The sequence below is a fragment of the Tupaia chinensis genome, unplaced genomic scaffold, assembly GCF_000334495.1.
Source record: "Tupaia chinensis unplaced genomic scaffold, TupChi_1.0 Scaffold000350_1, whole genome shotgun sequence".
In the NCBI taxonomy this organism is placed as follows: domain Eukaryota; kingdom Metazoa; phylum Chordata; class Mammalia; order Scandentia; family Tupaiidae; genus Tupaia; species Tupaia belangeri.
In genome coordinates, this window is record NW_006159844.1 from 1,491,859 (window position 1) to 1,509,300 (window position 17,442).

The following is a 17,442-nucleotide window of genomic DNA, read 5'->3' on the forward strand; positions in this document are numbered from 1 at the left end:
TACCCTGTGTGAATTTCAAGCCACCAGGTCAAGGACTTGAATCGTGGTCAACTACATGGGAGTCCAGCAATGTAACCATTACACCATCTGCTGGTCCAAAAATATAATCTTTAAAAAAATTTTTTTCTATTGACTTTCTTTTGTATAGTAAAGAGATCAACTTATGTCAGAAGTTCAATTACTATTTTTCTTTATGGTTGCATATTCTATTAAATGCCCCAAATCTTCTCTTCTAGCTTGTTCATCCTTCTAATTAGTTTATTAGGAGAAAGCTGCACAAGCAGAAAATGAGCTGGAGTCAGTTAGGTGGAGTCCATCTGGACTGAAGAACAGAGCTTTAAAGGAAACATTCAAAGGGTTTCTCCCAGCTGCTTAATTCCAGAGGACCAAAGCTATAGGCCAACCACTACTAGGTGAAAACTACAGATCTGAAAATACTAAAGGTTAAAGTTTTTCATTCAGACTGAAAACTATATACAATTTACTCTAAAAAAAAAAAACCTGTTTTCCTGATAGTCAATCTTATCTGAGACCTGTCTTATACAAACTTTCAATTTTAAAAAGATAAGGAAATAAAAAGAAAGGCATTCTTCATCCTTCTTTGGTACATTATAGAATTTTTCTGCCCAAACCAAGGCCTGCTGACTACTTACCTCAAACTTTGTGGCTTTTTAAAATGCATAGCAAAACATCCTTGTAAGTAGTCTAAACACACTGTACTTTGAAAGCAATTAAATAGGAAGAGGAAAGTAATTTAAATAGGAGAGGAGAAATTAAAGGTAATTTTTATTCTTATTCCAAATATTTAATTGACTACAAGCAATCCTTGACTTATGTCATTAAGTTACCAATGATTCACATTTGCAGTTTAGCCAACTACATTCTTATTCCTAGGGAACTGATTTCCAGACTGGTAACTACTACTCATTTGTGGTAAGTGAAATTGACTTCATCTTAATCAGCATTTTTTAATAAAATAGAAATATCAGAAGTCATCAAGACTGTAGTGGTAAACACTATTTCATGTAACTGATTTCGATGATCAAAACATATTTGTTAGTGTAAATCAAGGTTAAAAAAAAAAAAGTTGGAAAAATGTACTTAGAGCACTAAGCCCTAAGTTTATAGCAGACATGTAAATTTCAAATGAGTCCCTTCAAGGAGTGCTCCATGCAAAGTTCCCCTAAGGCTCCGAGTACCTGTCTGCAATACAGTCCCTTACTCTGGGAACTTCTATTAATACTTCAAAATCAACACAAGCAAACATTCTCTCTAAAGTGACCCCAGGCTATGGGCCCAATCTATGGGGGACTGAGAGACAAAGGAACAATTCTAAGAGGAATGAACCAAGGATGGAGAATGGGTATACGAACAAGATACAGGCAAAAGGAAAGTATCTCATTACAATAAAATTAATTAATTTTACCACATTCTTTGAAGGCAAATTTAAAGGACTGTTACAAAATATTTAGAATAATGGCAGCTTCATCTGAGAAATCCAAAGATCCCTGAGAGACTAGTCAAATAAGTAATATCCAAGTGGTTGTTACGAGCTTTGGTATGTTGGGTTTAGTTTCATGTTTTATTCAGTCTCATTCTCTATGCTCCTACTGTCACATTCAATCTGCTAAAATCACTGATACAGAGGATGGAGATATTTCGGTGCTGAAGACTGTCATCAGCTCTTCTTTAAAAAAAAGAGAGACTTTTGCTATAGGACATGTGCGCTCGCCAGACAGAAAGTAAGGAATCACCCCTAGGGGGGATGGCCACAACGTATTCCTTTCTCCTCCATTCTCCTCTCTGGATTTTGGGCATGCACGCACACGCACACGCACATACGCACACATGTGCGCCCAGCGTGAGTTTTAAGCCACCAGACTGGGACTCAAATCGCAGTCAACTGTGGGAGACCAGCAACATAACCATTATTCCATCTGCTGGTCCCATGTCATCAGTTCTTCTAAAACGTGTACTCAAAACCGAAAATCATAGATTTTTTAATTTGGAAATAAGTAGGCCTCTACACTTGAAATTTTGCCATAAACTTTAGGAAAGGAAAACTTTAAAGCAACTTGACAAAAAAAAGAATGATGAGAGAGTTAAAAAAAGGACATTTTCAAAGAAACTAGAGCACTTTGTAACACACAGGTGATGCTGATGAGGTAAATGTAGAAAGATCAACAGCTAATGCTTAGGCTTGAGCTGGCTATGAGAATCTCAGAAACATGTAAGGGGAGAACAAAGCAGACAATCCTTGGTTAGTTTCTCAAAGATTAACAAATTAATTTAGGTATCCTTGAAAGTTTCTATCAGAACTCTGTTTTAAGATCACTTTTAAATTGCTTGACTCAAAAAAAAAAAAGTTTTCACTTTTTAAATTTCAACAATAAAAAGATCTTAATAATAAAAGGAAAAAAAGGGTATAAAAAATTCTAACTTCTAATAATGTTTCGCCAAAATATAATTTTTTTCTAGGTTATATACTGTTATTGTATTGGGCCGTCAGAAAAGTCATGACTTTTTTTTTTCTGTTTTTTCTATGCAAAAATGCATCATGACTTTTCCGACAACCCAATATTTTTATGTATTCTTTATAAAGTTCTATATAATATACTGCTTTAGTAAAAAATATGCAATTAAAAAATATACAAGTCCTTGACCAAAATGTAATCTAGCATAACACTGTTTCTAAGAGAAAAATATATTAAAATTATATATTAGCGAACTCCTTTTGAAAAAAAGAAAAAAATCCAACAATAAGTACAAGGAATGCCTGTATTTTCCAAATGTTTATTTTACAAATCATTTTAAAGGTAGATTGAGATGAAAATATAGAGTAAGGAAGAAATCTAGAGTAATAAAGATGTTTAAACAATATACCTCTTCCTCCTCCCCCTGGAAGCAAAGGTGAGAGTCTGAGTGGACCCTCCAACAAAGTTGGAGGAGAGAGAAAAGCTCTCGTTTCAGATGAAGGCCGACCCAATGGTGAGGGACCATATGGGGAATGCTCTGGAATAATTAAAACAGCATATTTAAATTCATTGTTTCAGTTAGCTACACTATAGAGTTAGAACTCCATTTCAGCAATTACCATCAGGTCACCGTATTACCAATTTATATTTAATCCAGGTCCTGGACTCTAACTATGCCTTTAGTTTTTGCTAATATATGATATAATTAAATATGGACCCCAGCATTTTAAAAGTTTGTCTACAAAATACACAGTAAATAAAAATATTATCCTCTTGATAATTAATACACTTAACTAATCATACATATTAAGCCAAGGATACTGTTGATATACTTTGGAATTAAAGGAGGGACATGAAGTCTGTTTGGTTTGGCTTTAATGGCAGTATGCTTCCAGACATTTCAGCTGGTGAGGGTAACAACACGGAAGTGCTCGATTTTAAAACAGCCAGACTGTGTTGGGCCATGAATTATTTGAATAAAGCTCAGAAGTTGAAAGTAGAAAAACATATAATATACTCTGAATCCTCAGAAATTACTTTTGATACTTTACTAGTAAAAAGTCCATTTATACACATTAACTCATCAAATAAATCACTTAATCTATAATTCATATAAATAAGAGCCTTATCATTTTACAAACTTTACCATTCCCAAATAATAACTACACTGCAAAAGATAAACAAAAACACCACCAAAACAAGCAAACTTTAACACCACCAAAATGTACCTTTTACACAGATTAATTTGTATTGAATGTAGCTAATCATATATCAGTTACAGGGGGGAAAAAGCATTATTTATCCTCCTTGGGACTTTAGTATTGGGTTCCAACAAAAATTCATTTTGTATGCTTCCCCCCCACTCCAAATTTTGTTACTACTTTAGATTCATATATATCTGTTTTTTTTTTAATGAAGACATAGATAGTCTCATTTTAATCAAATATGGCCTTCAATAGTAGTATTTATACCTTTCTAAATGTTATTAAAATGCAACTTTACCTATATAAAATCAGATTTATTTTCATTGACTCAGAAGCTTAGCTCCAATTTGACCAAAATTATTTTCAAAAATTTAAACTATTTGGAATAGTCTGAGATTAAAGATACTAATTTGACAAAGAATGGGCAGAAATATTAAACACATCTACAAAAAATTGGTCCTCCCTTTGGGATACCTAAAGCAATCAAAATTCAGATTGTTTTTCTCATCTTTTAAGTTAATATTTTTAAATAATTAAAAAGTGACTATTTTAATTCTTATTTTTCTAATTCAAGCAAATTCCCTAAAGTACAGTAAAAATGTAAACAGTTGCAATGTTATACCACTGAAACAAACCTTAATCTTTCATTCTCCTAAAAAACAGTTAAGGAGTACATTACTATATGCCAATCACTTCCCTTTCCAAAGAGCTCAAGATGTTAAATATATACCATCTTACAAAATCCCACAGAGAAAAGGAAGCAGCAATAAGTTTTACTGCTGCTATGGAAACAAAACCCAGAAACTTGGGAGTTTGTGAGAGAACTTAGAGTTGAACCTTGACTCCAAAATATAAAATATTTTAAAATACTAGTGTTAATTTACATTAATGTAAACTATATGTGCAACATATATACATAATAGTATGTTTTTAAATGAGGGATTAAAAATTTAAAAACTACCTCTGCCAAATGTTGTATTTGGAACATCAAGTGCATAAGGATCTTTTTCTAAAAGTTCAAATTTTAACTCTGTTTCAGTTAATCTGCAAATAAAGAACAAACATTTCTAAGTTATTTTTCCAAGTGAAGTACCCACATTCCAAGAAAAATGCCGCCAAGTACAAACTATTATTCACTATGTCAACATCTTCATGAGAGAAACAGATCCTCTAAAATTATTCTGACCAAAATACCTTTCTATATATCCCTCTACATATTTTGGTATAACTTAAACATTTCTTGTTACTAAGGGATAATAATGTTTTGCTAAGGTTTAGAATTGTTTTTCTTCTTTGAAACTATACCATGGTAAGTGCTGTATCACAGAATCCAAAGTTTTGAAATAGAAGAGGCCTTACAATGTTCCAAGTACAAGTCTATCATTTTACAACAAAGGAAACAGACTAGGAATTTAAATTATTTACTGAAAATATAAGTGCCAGCATTAACACAGAGTTCCTGGCTCTAAATCATAAATGTGTTTCACTGTAATGTAAACCATGAGTTCCATCATTACATAAAATTGGAAATCCCATTAACTTATCCTTATTACTTTATTCTTTTTTTTTTTTTTTTTTTTTTACTTTATTCTTAAGCTTCTTCTCTTAAAAATGTGACATGCTGACATGCTAGGTCAACAGATGGCAGAGCAGTTACATCAATGACTCCCACATAGCCAACCATGGTTCAAGTCCCAGATGTGGTAGCTTAAAAATCAGCTAGGCACGTGTGTGTGCATGGCCATGCCTCCTGGGGGGTGATTTCTCACTTTCCCTTTCACTGTTTCTGTCTCTCTCTCTTCAGGAAGCACACGTGCCCAAAGGCAAAAACCTCTTTAAAAAAAGAAAAAAAAAAAAGGTAACATCTTAAAACAGTTTTATTTCTAATTCTTGATCACCAGATCTGAAATAAGACATTTAATCAGTTAATTTTAATTTCTGAGAATAGAAAAGACAAGTAAGACTAAAACTAATATTGTACATTAACAGTACATTCGGGCAGTCAAATTAAAGTAAAGTTAAATATTCCTTCCTCTCTTCCTCTCTCTCTATCCCTCTCTGGTCAAATGTGAACAAATAAATAAATAAAGTTAAGTAAAATTATTGTTACAAACAAACAAAAAAGTACACTCTGGCAAGAAATTATAATACTCTAAGAAGACTGTTACCATCCTCATAAAAAAGCATCCCTTTATACACTTATTCTTCTTTCATTCTCTTTTTATAAAATAATGGCACTGAAGATGAGAGATAATAAACATTTATTCTATCTACTCCATTAAAAAAACTCTGATACTCGGAGCATTACTATGACAATGATTCATACTTTCTCTTTCCATCCCTTCTAACTTCTTCTACCTATGCTATTTACAAAAAAAATTTTTTTAACTTATTCTTTTTACAGCAGAATCTGTGAACAGTGGTCTTCAAGTGCCATTTTAGTGGCCTAAAACAAGTGTTTCAAACAAGAATAACTACTCTTATTAAAATTAATAGATATTCCACATAATACTCTGGATTCACTGCAAGTTTTCTTATTTATTCTTAGAAAAGTATTACTAAAATAACAACTAGCAATAAATGTAGCAACTACAGTTTTTAAAATATTTCTACTAGGATACTTACTTTTGCCTGTTGTGAGCATTTTCTTTCCTTAAATCATTGAGATTTCTCTCAGCAGTTCGAGCTGCCAACTTAAAGAAAATAATACACTTTAAAAATGCATTTATATAAAATTAAGGTGAAAAATAAGCAGAAATATCACAATGATGGCATACAATATCACAGTCACTTAAGTATCCAATTCAGTAAGCTCAATGTAAAGCATTTATGTTACAAATAAGGGAATTATTTTTTAAAAAGAATGAGTTAAAGCTGGCACTTAATCATGTATTTGTAAATGAATGTTGCTATCAGATGTGAAACCAATGAGGAGCATTATTTGGTGCTGTAAATATCCAAATAACTTGATAGGAGCTATGTAAGAGGACTCAAGCTCAGGACCATGGGAATGGAGACCACAGGTCACTCACTATTCATGGCAGCACTGGCTATGGAAAAAGGTAATCATCTCTGGAGAAAAATCACTATTATTTTGTGAAACCATAAAGTCTCAAATAGTTTCCCAGAATGGCAGTATAGGTCATTTTGGGGGAATACCAGAATATAATCAATGACATGGCACATCTGAGGGTGAGAGGGAGGAAGTCAAGGGTGGGGAAAAATAAGTAAAATATATAAGAAAAACACAAGAAATAAATAAATAAAAAGTATAAGCATCATCAAATCATATTACTCTAAGTCTTTTGTATTTGCTTAACACTATTTTTTTCCAAAGAATTATGTTATTTAACTTTTATTTATTATCATTATCATTATTATTTAAATTGGATCAGAGAAAGAGAGAGGGAAAGTGAGAAAGCAAGCTGCTAGGTCTGGGATTTGAACCATAGTCAGTCTTGTGGGAGTCCGGTGTCCTTAATCACCACGCCACCTGCCAGTCCCCATTAATGCTATTTTTTATGTAATAAAATAAAAGGTTAAAAGTCAGAGTGCAGGGGGAACCAGCAGTTAGCGTAATGGCTATGTCGCTGGACTCCCATGTAGTCGACCGCGGTTCACGTCCCGGACCCGGTGGCTTAAAACTCACGCCGGGCGCGTGTGCGTACGTGCCCAAGATCCCGAGAGGAGAATGGAGGAGAAGGGATTGCGGCGTGACCATCCCCCCTGGGGGGTGATTTCTCGTTTTCTGTCTCTATGTCTCTCTCTGTCTGTCTGGCGAGCGCACACGCCCTATAGCGAAAAAACCTCTCCAAAAAAAAAAAAGTCAGAGTGCAGGGACAGTAGGTGGTATGGAGGTTAAGGCACTGGACTCCACATGTCTAACTGTGTGGTTCAAGTTCTGGACCCAGCAGCGTGTAAACCATACCACACATATGTGCATGTGCCCAAAATCCAGAGAGGAGACTGGAGAAAAAGAGATTACAGTGTGGCCATTACTTCTGGAGAGTGATTTCTCACGTTCTCTCTCTTTCTGTCTCTCTCTGGTGAATGTGAGTACCCTACAACAACAACAAAAAAACAAAAAACAAAAAAAAACTAAAAACAACAACAAATCAGAGTATATGTGTTGTAGAAAACAAACCTTACATTGAATACCAAGAACATAAAATATCTCCAAACAGCTGTGGTCAAAGGTTAAGCTTGTACCATATATTGCACGTCTCCCAGTCTTCCTGTGGACGCTGCAGACTGGCCAAACTAATGCAATCCACTAGGGTAAATCTATCTATCATACAAAGGTAGGTAAATTGACTTAGTCTATAGCCATAATTTTGTATAAGTAAAAGGTACTACATTATCAGATTTGTGTTCACTTAAAATTGTGAACCACACAACTGGCCAAAAAAAAGTATGTAAAATATATAAATACTAACTGACTTTAACTGGCCACAGAATAAATTATATACATAAAAATAATTTAAATATATTTTAGCATTTGCTATCAAAAAAGACTGAATCTATATTTTTCCAGTATGTCATCATATCAATTTTGTACTAACAAAAAAAGAATGTTACACCAATAACAATTTTAGTTCATAAAACATATAAACTCATTTAATTGCTAACAATGCAGAGCCAAAATTACTCCTAAATGCTTTCAGTACACTACAGTATACCATATTTACTCTTAATTTAATTAACAACATTATATATATATCAATGGGAAGTGATTAAAGATTTTTGAAAAGCTTTACCCAAAAGATAGGTAAAACTGCAATTTCACAGTGCTATAAAACTCTGTATTCAAATAGTAAATACTTAGAATATGCAAAGCATTCTGCTACACACAAGTATTAAAGGGAAAAAAAATAGCTCTTATTCTTATGGAACTTAAATCTTTTGGTAAGGACAAATATAAATGACCACAGCAAAGACTAGGATACCTTCCACAGTGGACACATAAAAGCAAAGTACTACATGAGTTCAAAAGAAGAAAAGAATAAATCTAATTAAGATAGAACTAAGAAATATTCAATGAAAAAAGTACTATCTGACATTATAAAGGTAAAAAAGCAAACAACTAAAGAATATCGAATAAAGGTTTTTATAAATCATGAAACACTCATTAAAAATAAATCTACACTAAGTAAACATGCTTTTGTGTCCAAATGTATTCGAAAAAGTATCTGATAAAGTGGTAGTTTGTAACTTTCCATATGGTTTAAACTTTTAATACGTATTATGTTATAAAATCTGTAAAATGTATCATCACTCAGACATCAAGGATATTATTTTCTGCATGTTTTAACTGAAAGTCAGTTTCTTTTCTTTTTTCCTTTTAGAGAGAAATTTTTTGCTATAGGGTGCGTGCACCCATCAGAAAGCCATAGAGAGACAGAAAGCAAGAAATCACTCTCCGAGTGGGATGGTCACATTGCAATCCCTTCTCCTCCATTCTCCTCTTGGGATTTTGGGCATGCACACATGCCTGGTGTGAGGTGTTTTTGTTTTGGTTTTTTTGGGTTTTTTTGAGAGGTTTTTGCTATAGGGCGCATGCGCTCGCCAGACAGACAGAGACAGAGAGACAGAAAGCGAGAAATCACCCACCAGGGGGGATGGCCACGCCACAATCCCTTCTCCTCCATTCTCCTCTCGGGATCTTGGGCATGCACGCACACGCACCCAGCGTGAGTTTTAAGCCACCAGGTCTGAGATGCGAACCGCGGTCGACTACATGGGAGTCCTGTGACATAGCTATTACACTAACTGCTGGTCCCCCTGGCGTGAGTTTTAAGCAACCAGTTCTGGGACTCAAACCGCAGTCAACTATGTGGGAGTCCAGCAATGTAACCATTATGCTATCTGCTTGTCCCACTGAAAGGCAGTTTCATATTTACTTAACAAGACACTCGATGTACAGTAACAAAAAAAATGTGTAAGACTTAGAATCTGTAAGATAAGAATATCAGTCTCTGCCATTTTCTTCCTAATCATGTGACCTTGGGCTATTTCTTCATCTGTAAATCTGGGGTTATAATACCTATTTTATAGAGTTATTGAGTTAAATGAATGAGTAATATATGTAAAATGCCTTTAAGTACAGTTCCTAGAGCACAAGAGACTTTAATAAACATCTTCTCTGTCTTTAAAAATTAATCTGCATCTAAGTATTTTAAAAGCTGTAAGAAGTAGTGAAGAAGACTAACTTCATCTTCAAGACCAGCTTAATTCAATATAAATCTTCACTTGACTCCTCAATATTAAAACATACAGAATCTTGGAAGTGGAAAGGATCTTGCATTCAACATACTTAATCACTCACTCTACAATGTCCTAGAAATATCTACCCATCTTCAGAATAACAACAACAAAAATCGCAGTTAAAAGTCACTGAATGTTTGTCAGCACTTAGCAACAATCTTACATGAACCATTTAATCATTACAATAACCCTATGAAAAGATATTCGCTGTATCTTAAAGATTAGGAAGTTGGTGGTAGGTAATGAAAGCAGGATACCAAGACAAGCTGACTCCAGATCCCATATAGTAACTAACTGTGCTAACCACCTCCCTTTGAAGACAGCTAGTGACAAGCACTACAAAGGGCGGCTATTACAACAGTAATATACATGTTAGAGAATTGTTTCCTAAAATCAGCCAAAATTTGCAACTTTCTCACTTCTTCATACAGTTCCTCTAAAGCAAGGCCCTACTATTAATATTTCTCATAATGATTTTTTCTATATGTATCAAGTAACTCAACACTGAAAAATCAGATAAAAGGACTGTATGACTTTTAGAACTAGAAGGTATTTTAGATATCACTAAATCCAATCCAACTGTTTTACAAATAGGCAAATAAGCCCAGAGAATTTGCATAGCTTGTCCACAACTAATTAGTGGCAATCCAGTCACCTAAAACACGAATCTAGGAAAATCTTTATCACCCCTCCCAAAGAGAGTGGAAGTTCCTTTCAACCAAGAAGCAATGCACTGAAAACAGAGAAGGAAACATTCAATTTTGTGAATAACTGTTGAATAAGCATTAGTTCAAAAGAACATAAGTTTTCTACTAGTAAAACAAAAATTCCTTAAAAGAAACTGATTTTTTAAAACACTATCTTTATTTGCACCTAATATAAGTGAGCAGAGTATCTTCTGAAAGGAAAAAAGCAGTTTGACAAAAAATCTTTTAAAAAATTTAAGACTTACCCAATTATCATGTGCTTTTTTCTCATGGGACATAATCTGAAAAAGAAAGTTATAAAAAATACCAGTGATGACTATTTTATTTTTTAAAAAATCACAAATACCACTATGATTTAGTGCATTTAACTCATGAGCTCAAAAATACCCTAAGCATATTTGAAGAGTTGTTAAATAATATTTTAAAGCAAATTTTTATGTACACATGATTTACTTTCTCTATGATACTTTTAAAATAAAAACTGAATATAAAAACAATCAAAGTTTTATCTAGGGCCTATACCATAGCCCAGTTGTTAAGGAAAACCAGATTCCTCACGAACAACCACGGTTCCAGTCCTGGTGCCGGGGGCTTGATAAACATGATGGTGTACGTGTAAGCGTGCCCCAAAGGGACTGAGGTATGACCATGCCCCATGGAGGATGCTATCTCCTCCTCCTTCTGTCTCTGGAAAGTACACACGCCCTCTGGCAATTAAGAAAAAACTGTCTATTAAACTTATACTTTATACAATAATTAACTATAATGAGAGCTGCCAAGTATCAGGTAATAAGCCTGACTAAATATGATGCCAGTATACAAATAAAAGCTTGAACCAATGCTGCTTTGTCTTTATTTCAATATATGTGTATTTATGCAATACAATCTACATTCCCAAAGTAGCATCTTCGGGACACATGGCAACTTTAAGAGTTCTTATCTCAGAATCTTTAGCTTCCTGGAAATGTTCCATAGCCACATGCGATATCTCAAGTAAGGTATATAACTGGTCAGTAGTTATATTTCTCCATCAACTTAAACAAACTGTGTATAAGTTACACACACACACACCTGCCCTTGATAAGAATGAATAGTTCTCTCCAATTCTTCTTCAAGATCTTTGGCTCGCTTTCTATAAGAGACAAGTAATTATTCTACAGTTAGTATATAATAGTAAATGATTATATAAACTAACCTGAGTGTTTTACATAATGTAAAACATAACTGCAGAACTCCATGTTTAAGAAATAATCACCTTTGAGAAGTTTTAAAGTATATTTTTTCCAAACTAACTTTAACATTAATTAAGCTTTAGGAGTACTACCACTTGGGTTTATCTAAACCAAAGTTCATACAAAGATTTATATGGTACATTGTTATTTCTATCTTTTTAGAAGCATAACTCTGGAAGATTTACTCAAGTTTGTGTAATCTTAATTAGCAACCTTTGTAAGGACAGGTGACGGAGGTGGTGCAACTGGACAGATGGAAAATATCCTGGGTTTGTGCCCTAGAAACTCCTTGAGTACATGTGTGCCGTGATCCAGCTATCCTGGATTAGGGATAAACCATGGCTTGAGGACTCTGTTGGGGATTTTCTCTCTTTTTTTTTTCTCTCTCATAGAAGAGATAAATAAATAAACCTAAAATGAAGTAAAAATAAGAAGATCACTTGTTTTTTAGATAAAATTCTATCGTATTCTTCCTAAGGCAAAATGAAGTATCACAACTATAATATTTGGGATACTACTGAATCTTGCCCTGTTTTTTCTTTAGGCTATTATTTTGGTGGATCCTATGAGTCACAAGCCAAGGTAAAAACTAGACCTATATAGTCTTATAAACATTTCTTCAGAACGCTAATTGTGGCTAACTCTTCCTTCTGTGAAACACTTGTCACATTAATACCATATACATTCTTTCTTATTTGAACCAAAGAGGAAAGGCCTTGAAATTAACACCTATTCATATATTTCTTGACAAATTGTTGATATTCAAACATCAGAGACTTTAAAATCTCAAATCCTAAAAGTATATTTCCCTTTTTATATTTTTCTGAATTGGCTGCATAACAGCAAAAAATTTAAATCAAAATTAGTAAAGTTAAATGTTATTTATTTTTGATTGCTTTAATCTTTTTCTTTGTATTTAGTATTTAGATACCTCCCCCCACCTCAAAAAAAGGAAAATGTAATTAATACCTGTAAGTCTCCAGCTCTTCAGCTGCATGGCTGATCTTTTCATCTACTTTGGAAAGTTTCTCTTCTTTCTCTAAGCGGTAATTTTCCTCTACTGCTAATTTCCTTAAAACAAAAGGGTTTTATTTCTTTTTAGCACATGCCAGAAAGTAATCAATTATGTTTTCAATTGTATCAAAACTGGTGAAACAATTTCTGTAATACCACTAAAAATATCACATGCATGGAAAAAAAAAGTACCTGTGTAACCCTGGTATGAAATTTAACACTACAAACTCAAATTGTAAAACCTCATGTCTAGTACATTACTACTAATATAACAGTCTCAAGAGTTTTCTATGTGAATGTATCATAAAGAATCATCAAAAGTAAATAGCAATTAAAAACTACTATAACAATATACGATTCATCAAACCTTCCTTATATAAAGACATTTCCAATAAGTCACTAACTAATGAATTATATTTCAGCAATTTTTGTTGGTTGTTAAAATAATTAGACTCCCAGGCCAGTTAACCAGAAAAAAAGACTCAGCAACAGCAGATGGTGTAATGGTTACATTGCTGGACTTCCACATAGTTGACCACAGTTCAAGTCCCAGACCTGGAGGCTAAAAATTCATGGTTAGCGCATGTGTGTGCATGCCCCAAATCCCAAGAGACAAATCCTTCTGTCACGTGTGCCCTATAGCAAAAACCTCTGGAAAAAAATGACTCAAACCCAAAGAAATAGTAGTTGTAGTAATACTAACCCAACTTACTACCCCGGTTTTCTTTTGTTGTTGTTGTTTTTAAGAATTATTTATTTAATTCCATTTGTTGTTGTTATTGTTTTTTGTTGTTGTTGTTTTTTATTTTTTTTTTAACCAGAGAGAGAAAGGGAAAGCAAGAAAGCAAGCTGCAGGTCCAAGACTCGAACCATGGTCAGTCATGTGAGAATCCAGCACCTTTATCCACCACACCACCTGCTGGCCCCACTCCTAGTTCTTTTAATAATAACTGATAACTTACTGAGCCATTAATATGTGCCACAAACTATTCTTAGGCTTTTACATATATTATCTAGTTACTCTAACAACTCTACAGGAAGGCTACTACTTCATTCATATATTACAAATATGAAGATGAAGTATAGAGAAATTAAGTAATTAGACCAAGGTATAGAGCTCACAAGAAGTAATTCCTTTATACTAAAATACTCATACTATTCCATATAGTATCATTAATAACAATGGTCTCCCCAAATATTTATTGAACATTACAAGAAAACACATCTGGAGTCCGAATGTGTGTGTGTGTGTGTGTGTGTGTGTGTGTATATATATATATATATACAAAACTAGAACTGGAAAATTACTGATGATAACATACATGATTATGCCACTATGCAGTGTATCCTGGATGGGAAACCACTTTCTGTATGCTGTGATGATGATTAGGGGATGAATGTAAATTAAGTAATTTTTAAAAAAAGTCTCAGGAGAAAAAAAAAAAACATGAAAACTATTTTTCTCGAAATTTAAAAAAAAAATGCATATTTGATGACTGCAGTAAGCTATATAGTCCCAGCTAGGTCCTACTTCATAGTATGTTCATTCTACTCACTGAGGCTTATGCCTAAAGTCAGACTTGTGTTCATGGATATGTATATATCAGCAGTTCTTGCTACTGGGAATATTTAGATTAATTAAGTTCATTAGCGAATAAATAACATGGGGGGAAAAGGCATAGAAAGCAACCATGGATACCAGAGACAGTGTGGAAGGAGGGTGAGACACGGCAGATGGTGGGAGATAGAGAATCGAGAATAGCAAAAATAACAAAATATACAGGAAACAAATGGAAAATTATTTGTTGATGATAACACGTATGTTGATGTGCTTGATTGAGCCAATTTACAGTGTATTCTGGATGGGAAATCTCACTTTGTTTGCTGTAATGATATATAGTGAATGAATATAAATTAATTTTAAAAATACTACACTAGATATACTACAAAAAGGAAACTTGCTTACAGAATAAGTGCTAAGATGAGAAGGCAGAGTTCTAAAACAAGAAGACAGAGTACTGCTTTGTTCAGGCTCAGCTGGGAAATGTGCACTTCAGGTAACTCAAATTTTCTTTCTAAGAATGTCTATAAATGGTTACAAAAACTCTGCAAGATCTGATTCTGGCATTACAAATAAATTTTAGCAAATAGGCAAATTCGCAAATACAGAATCTATGACTGAGAATTAATTTTAATAGCTTTAAGTTTCCAAAGGCGCCTAAAAGTATGTTACATTCTATCGCACCTTATGATGAAAAATACATGCCTCAGCAGTATCTGGAAATCTGAAGTCTCCAGATAGATATCCCCAGGGTATTCTGTATACCTATGCATTTAGGTAGCAGCATACACATGCACACACTCTTCTGCTCTAATTTTTTAATTTTTTTAAAGAATTATTTTATTTAATTTTATTTATTATTATTTTCCAGTTTGATCAGAGACACAGAGAAAGAGAAAGGGAAAGTGAGAAAACAAGCCACCAGGTCCGAGACTCAAACCACAATCGGCCATGTGAGAGTTCAACACTTTTAACCACAATGCCATCTGCTGGCCCCTCTTTCACTCTAATTTATACAGGCACTAAACATAGTTATTCATATACTCAATAAATGTTTAATAAAGAGCAATCATGTAGCTCAAATAGTTTTAAGGCACTGGGATTACAGAAGAAAATTAAGCGATTCTTTCACAGAGCTTACACATAATGTGTGAAGAATTTAAAAATAAAAAAAAACAACCCATCATCAGAAGGCAATAATAAGGACAATAAACCCTTTCTGTCCTATGATAATGAGGATAAAGAGTAGCAGGTATTATTTTATTCAAAGTAGCCAGAGAAAGATTCTCTGAGGCAACATTTGAATCTAGACCTAAATGAAATGAAGGACTGAACCATGAAAATACAGAGAGGAACACTATTTCAAACACAAGAAAAAAAGTACAAAAGGTCCTAAAGTGTACATGTACTTGGCATGCTAAAGATCAAGAAGGCCAGTATGGCTAGAGGGTAATGAAGGAAAAAGAAACTAAGTAAGCTAAAATTTAAAAAAGGTGGCCAGCTGTGATATTCTATGGGGTCTTGTTGGCCAAGATAAAAGGTTTGTATCAAATTGAGTGTGCAGTTTAGTAGTTAAGGGAACTCAATCCCACATAGCCAACTGCAGGTTGTAAAACATACTGGGCACATGTGCATGCATGCCCTAAATCCCAAGAGAATGGAGGAATGAAGGAGAAGGGATTAAGGCATGACCACACCCCATTGCAGGGAGCTTTCTCTCTCTCTCTGGCCACTGCATGTACTCTCTGGCAATTAAAATATTTTTTTTTTAATTCTAAGCATGACACAAAGGCCCTGAGAGTTCCAAGCTAGAGAGTGGTAATACCCACAATTTATTTTTTATTAACATTTACTTATTTATTTATCTATTTGTTTGTTATAATTTTCAAGCTGCCAGGTCCAGGACTCAAACTGCAGTCAACCATGTGGGAAATCAGCACCTTAACCATCACACCACCTGTTGGCCTCCCACAATTTATTTTTTAAATGTCAACCTAGGTGTTACAGAGAAAAACCAATGAGGTGGTTAGGAATGGAAAGAGGAATACCACGCAAGAGGCTTGTGTAATAAACCAGGTACAAGTGATGACGGCAGAGATCAGAGCAGTAGTGTGGAAGGTAGTAAAAAGTGGTCAGATTCAAGCTGTAGGAAAGCAGGTAAGATTTAATGATAAAATGAATGCAATATAGTATAAAGAAGTAAATATGTCTTGAGCAGCTGCAAAGAGCAGATGACACTACCATTTACCAAGACGAGAAATAATGGGGCAATTTGCACTGGGGAGAAGAATCGTTTTTACTACATCAGAGGTGGAATAGGTTCAATCAAGCATGTCCACTCAAATTTCCTAAGCTAGCCTGCTAGTACTAGGAAGCTTAAGGCAATAATTTGCTGATTATGTACTAGTAGTTAAAGCAGACTGGGCTGCCGGGGGCTCCCCGCCCCTGCTGTGCAGCCGCCCACCCCCCTGGGGGGGGGCCCCTCGGCCGGGGGCTCCCCACCCCTGCCGCTGGAATGGCCTGCCCCCCCCCTGGGGGGGGGGCCTCCCTGGCCTCTCCAGCGCTGGATGGCCATGAGGCCGAAAACAAGGTTGAAGAACTTGCAACTTGAGAAGATGATAATTACCAGCCCTGCATTACCTCAGGGGAAAACAAGAACTACTCTGCCATTCTTAAGGAAGCCAGATACCCAAGGACAACTCACACTACAGATCCCCACAACACCATTCCTGGTAACTACAAGATGACTGCTGTGCCGCATCAGCTGATAATCATCCCTGCATACCAGAACTGCTTTCCTGAAACTGCATTCCCTGGAGACTCACCTACACTTGTGGATCTGCAGGAGACCCTTCCTTAATCCAATCCTGAATAGAATCTATGCTCCCTATTGTCAAAAACTTTATGAGCTGATAAATGGAACTCAGTGGCCTCTCTCTTTACTTGTATGTATCACTTTTTCAATAACTCTTCTGGAAGACAACT

The 17,442-nt window shown here is 34.7% G+C and overlaps 1 protein-coding gene across 15 annotated transcripts in view; it reads right to left on the reverse strand.

Annotated features, from left to right (window-relative positions):
- Positions 1 to 17,442, reverse strand: part of MIA2 (MIA SH3 domain ER export factor 2) — a 112,456-nt gene that overhangs the window by 18,728 nt on the left and 76,286 nt on the right. For 10 of the 15 annotated variants that reach the window (XM_014589282.2, XM_006152340.3, XM_014589281.2 and 7 more), the window contains 6 exons: positions 12,852 to 12,953; positions 11,722 to 11,782; positions 10,896 to 10,931; positions 6,305 to 6,372; positions 4,641 to 4,723; positions 2,884 to 3,012 (listed from right to left, as the gene is read on the reverse strand). In XM_014589282.2, the coding sequence (XP_014444768.1) occupies positions 2,884 to 3,012; positions 4,641 to 4,723; positions 6,305 to 6,372; positions 10,896 to 10,931; positions 11,722 to 11,782; positions 12,852 to 12,953 (479 nt within the window). The remainder of the gene's footprint in view (positions 1 to 2,883; positions 3,013 to 4,640; positions 4,724 to 6,304; positions 6,373 to 10,895; positions 10,932 to 11,721; positions 11,783 to 12,851; positions 12,954 to 17,442) is intronic. The other 5 variants (XM_006152342.3, XM_006152341.3, XM_027773385.1 and 2 more) reach the window with 1 other exon arrangement.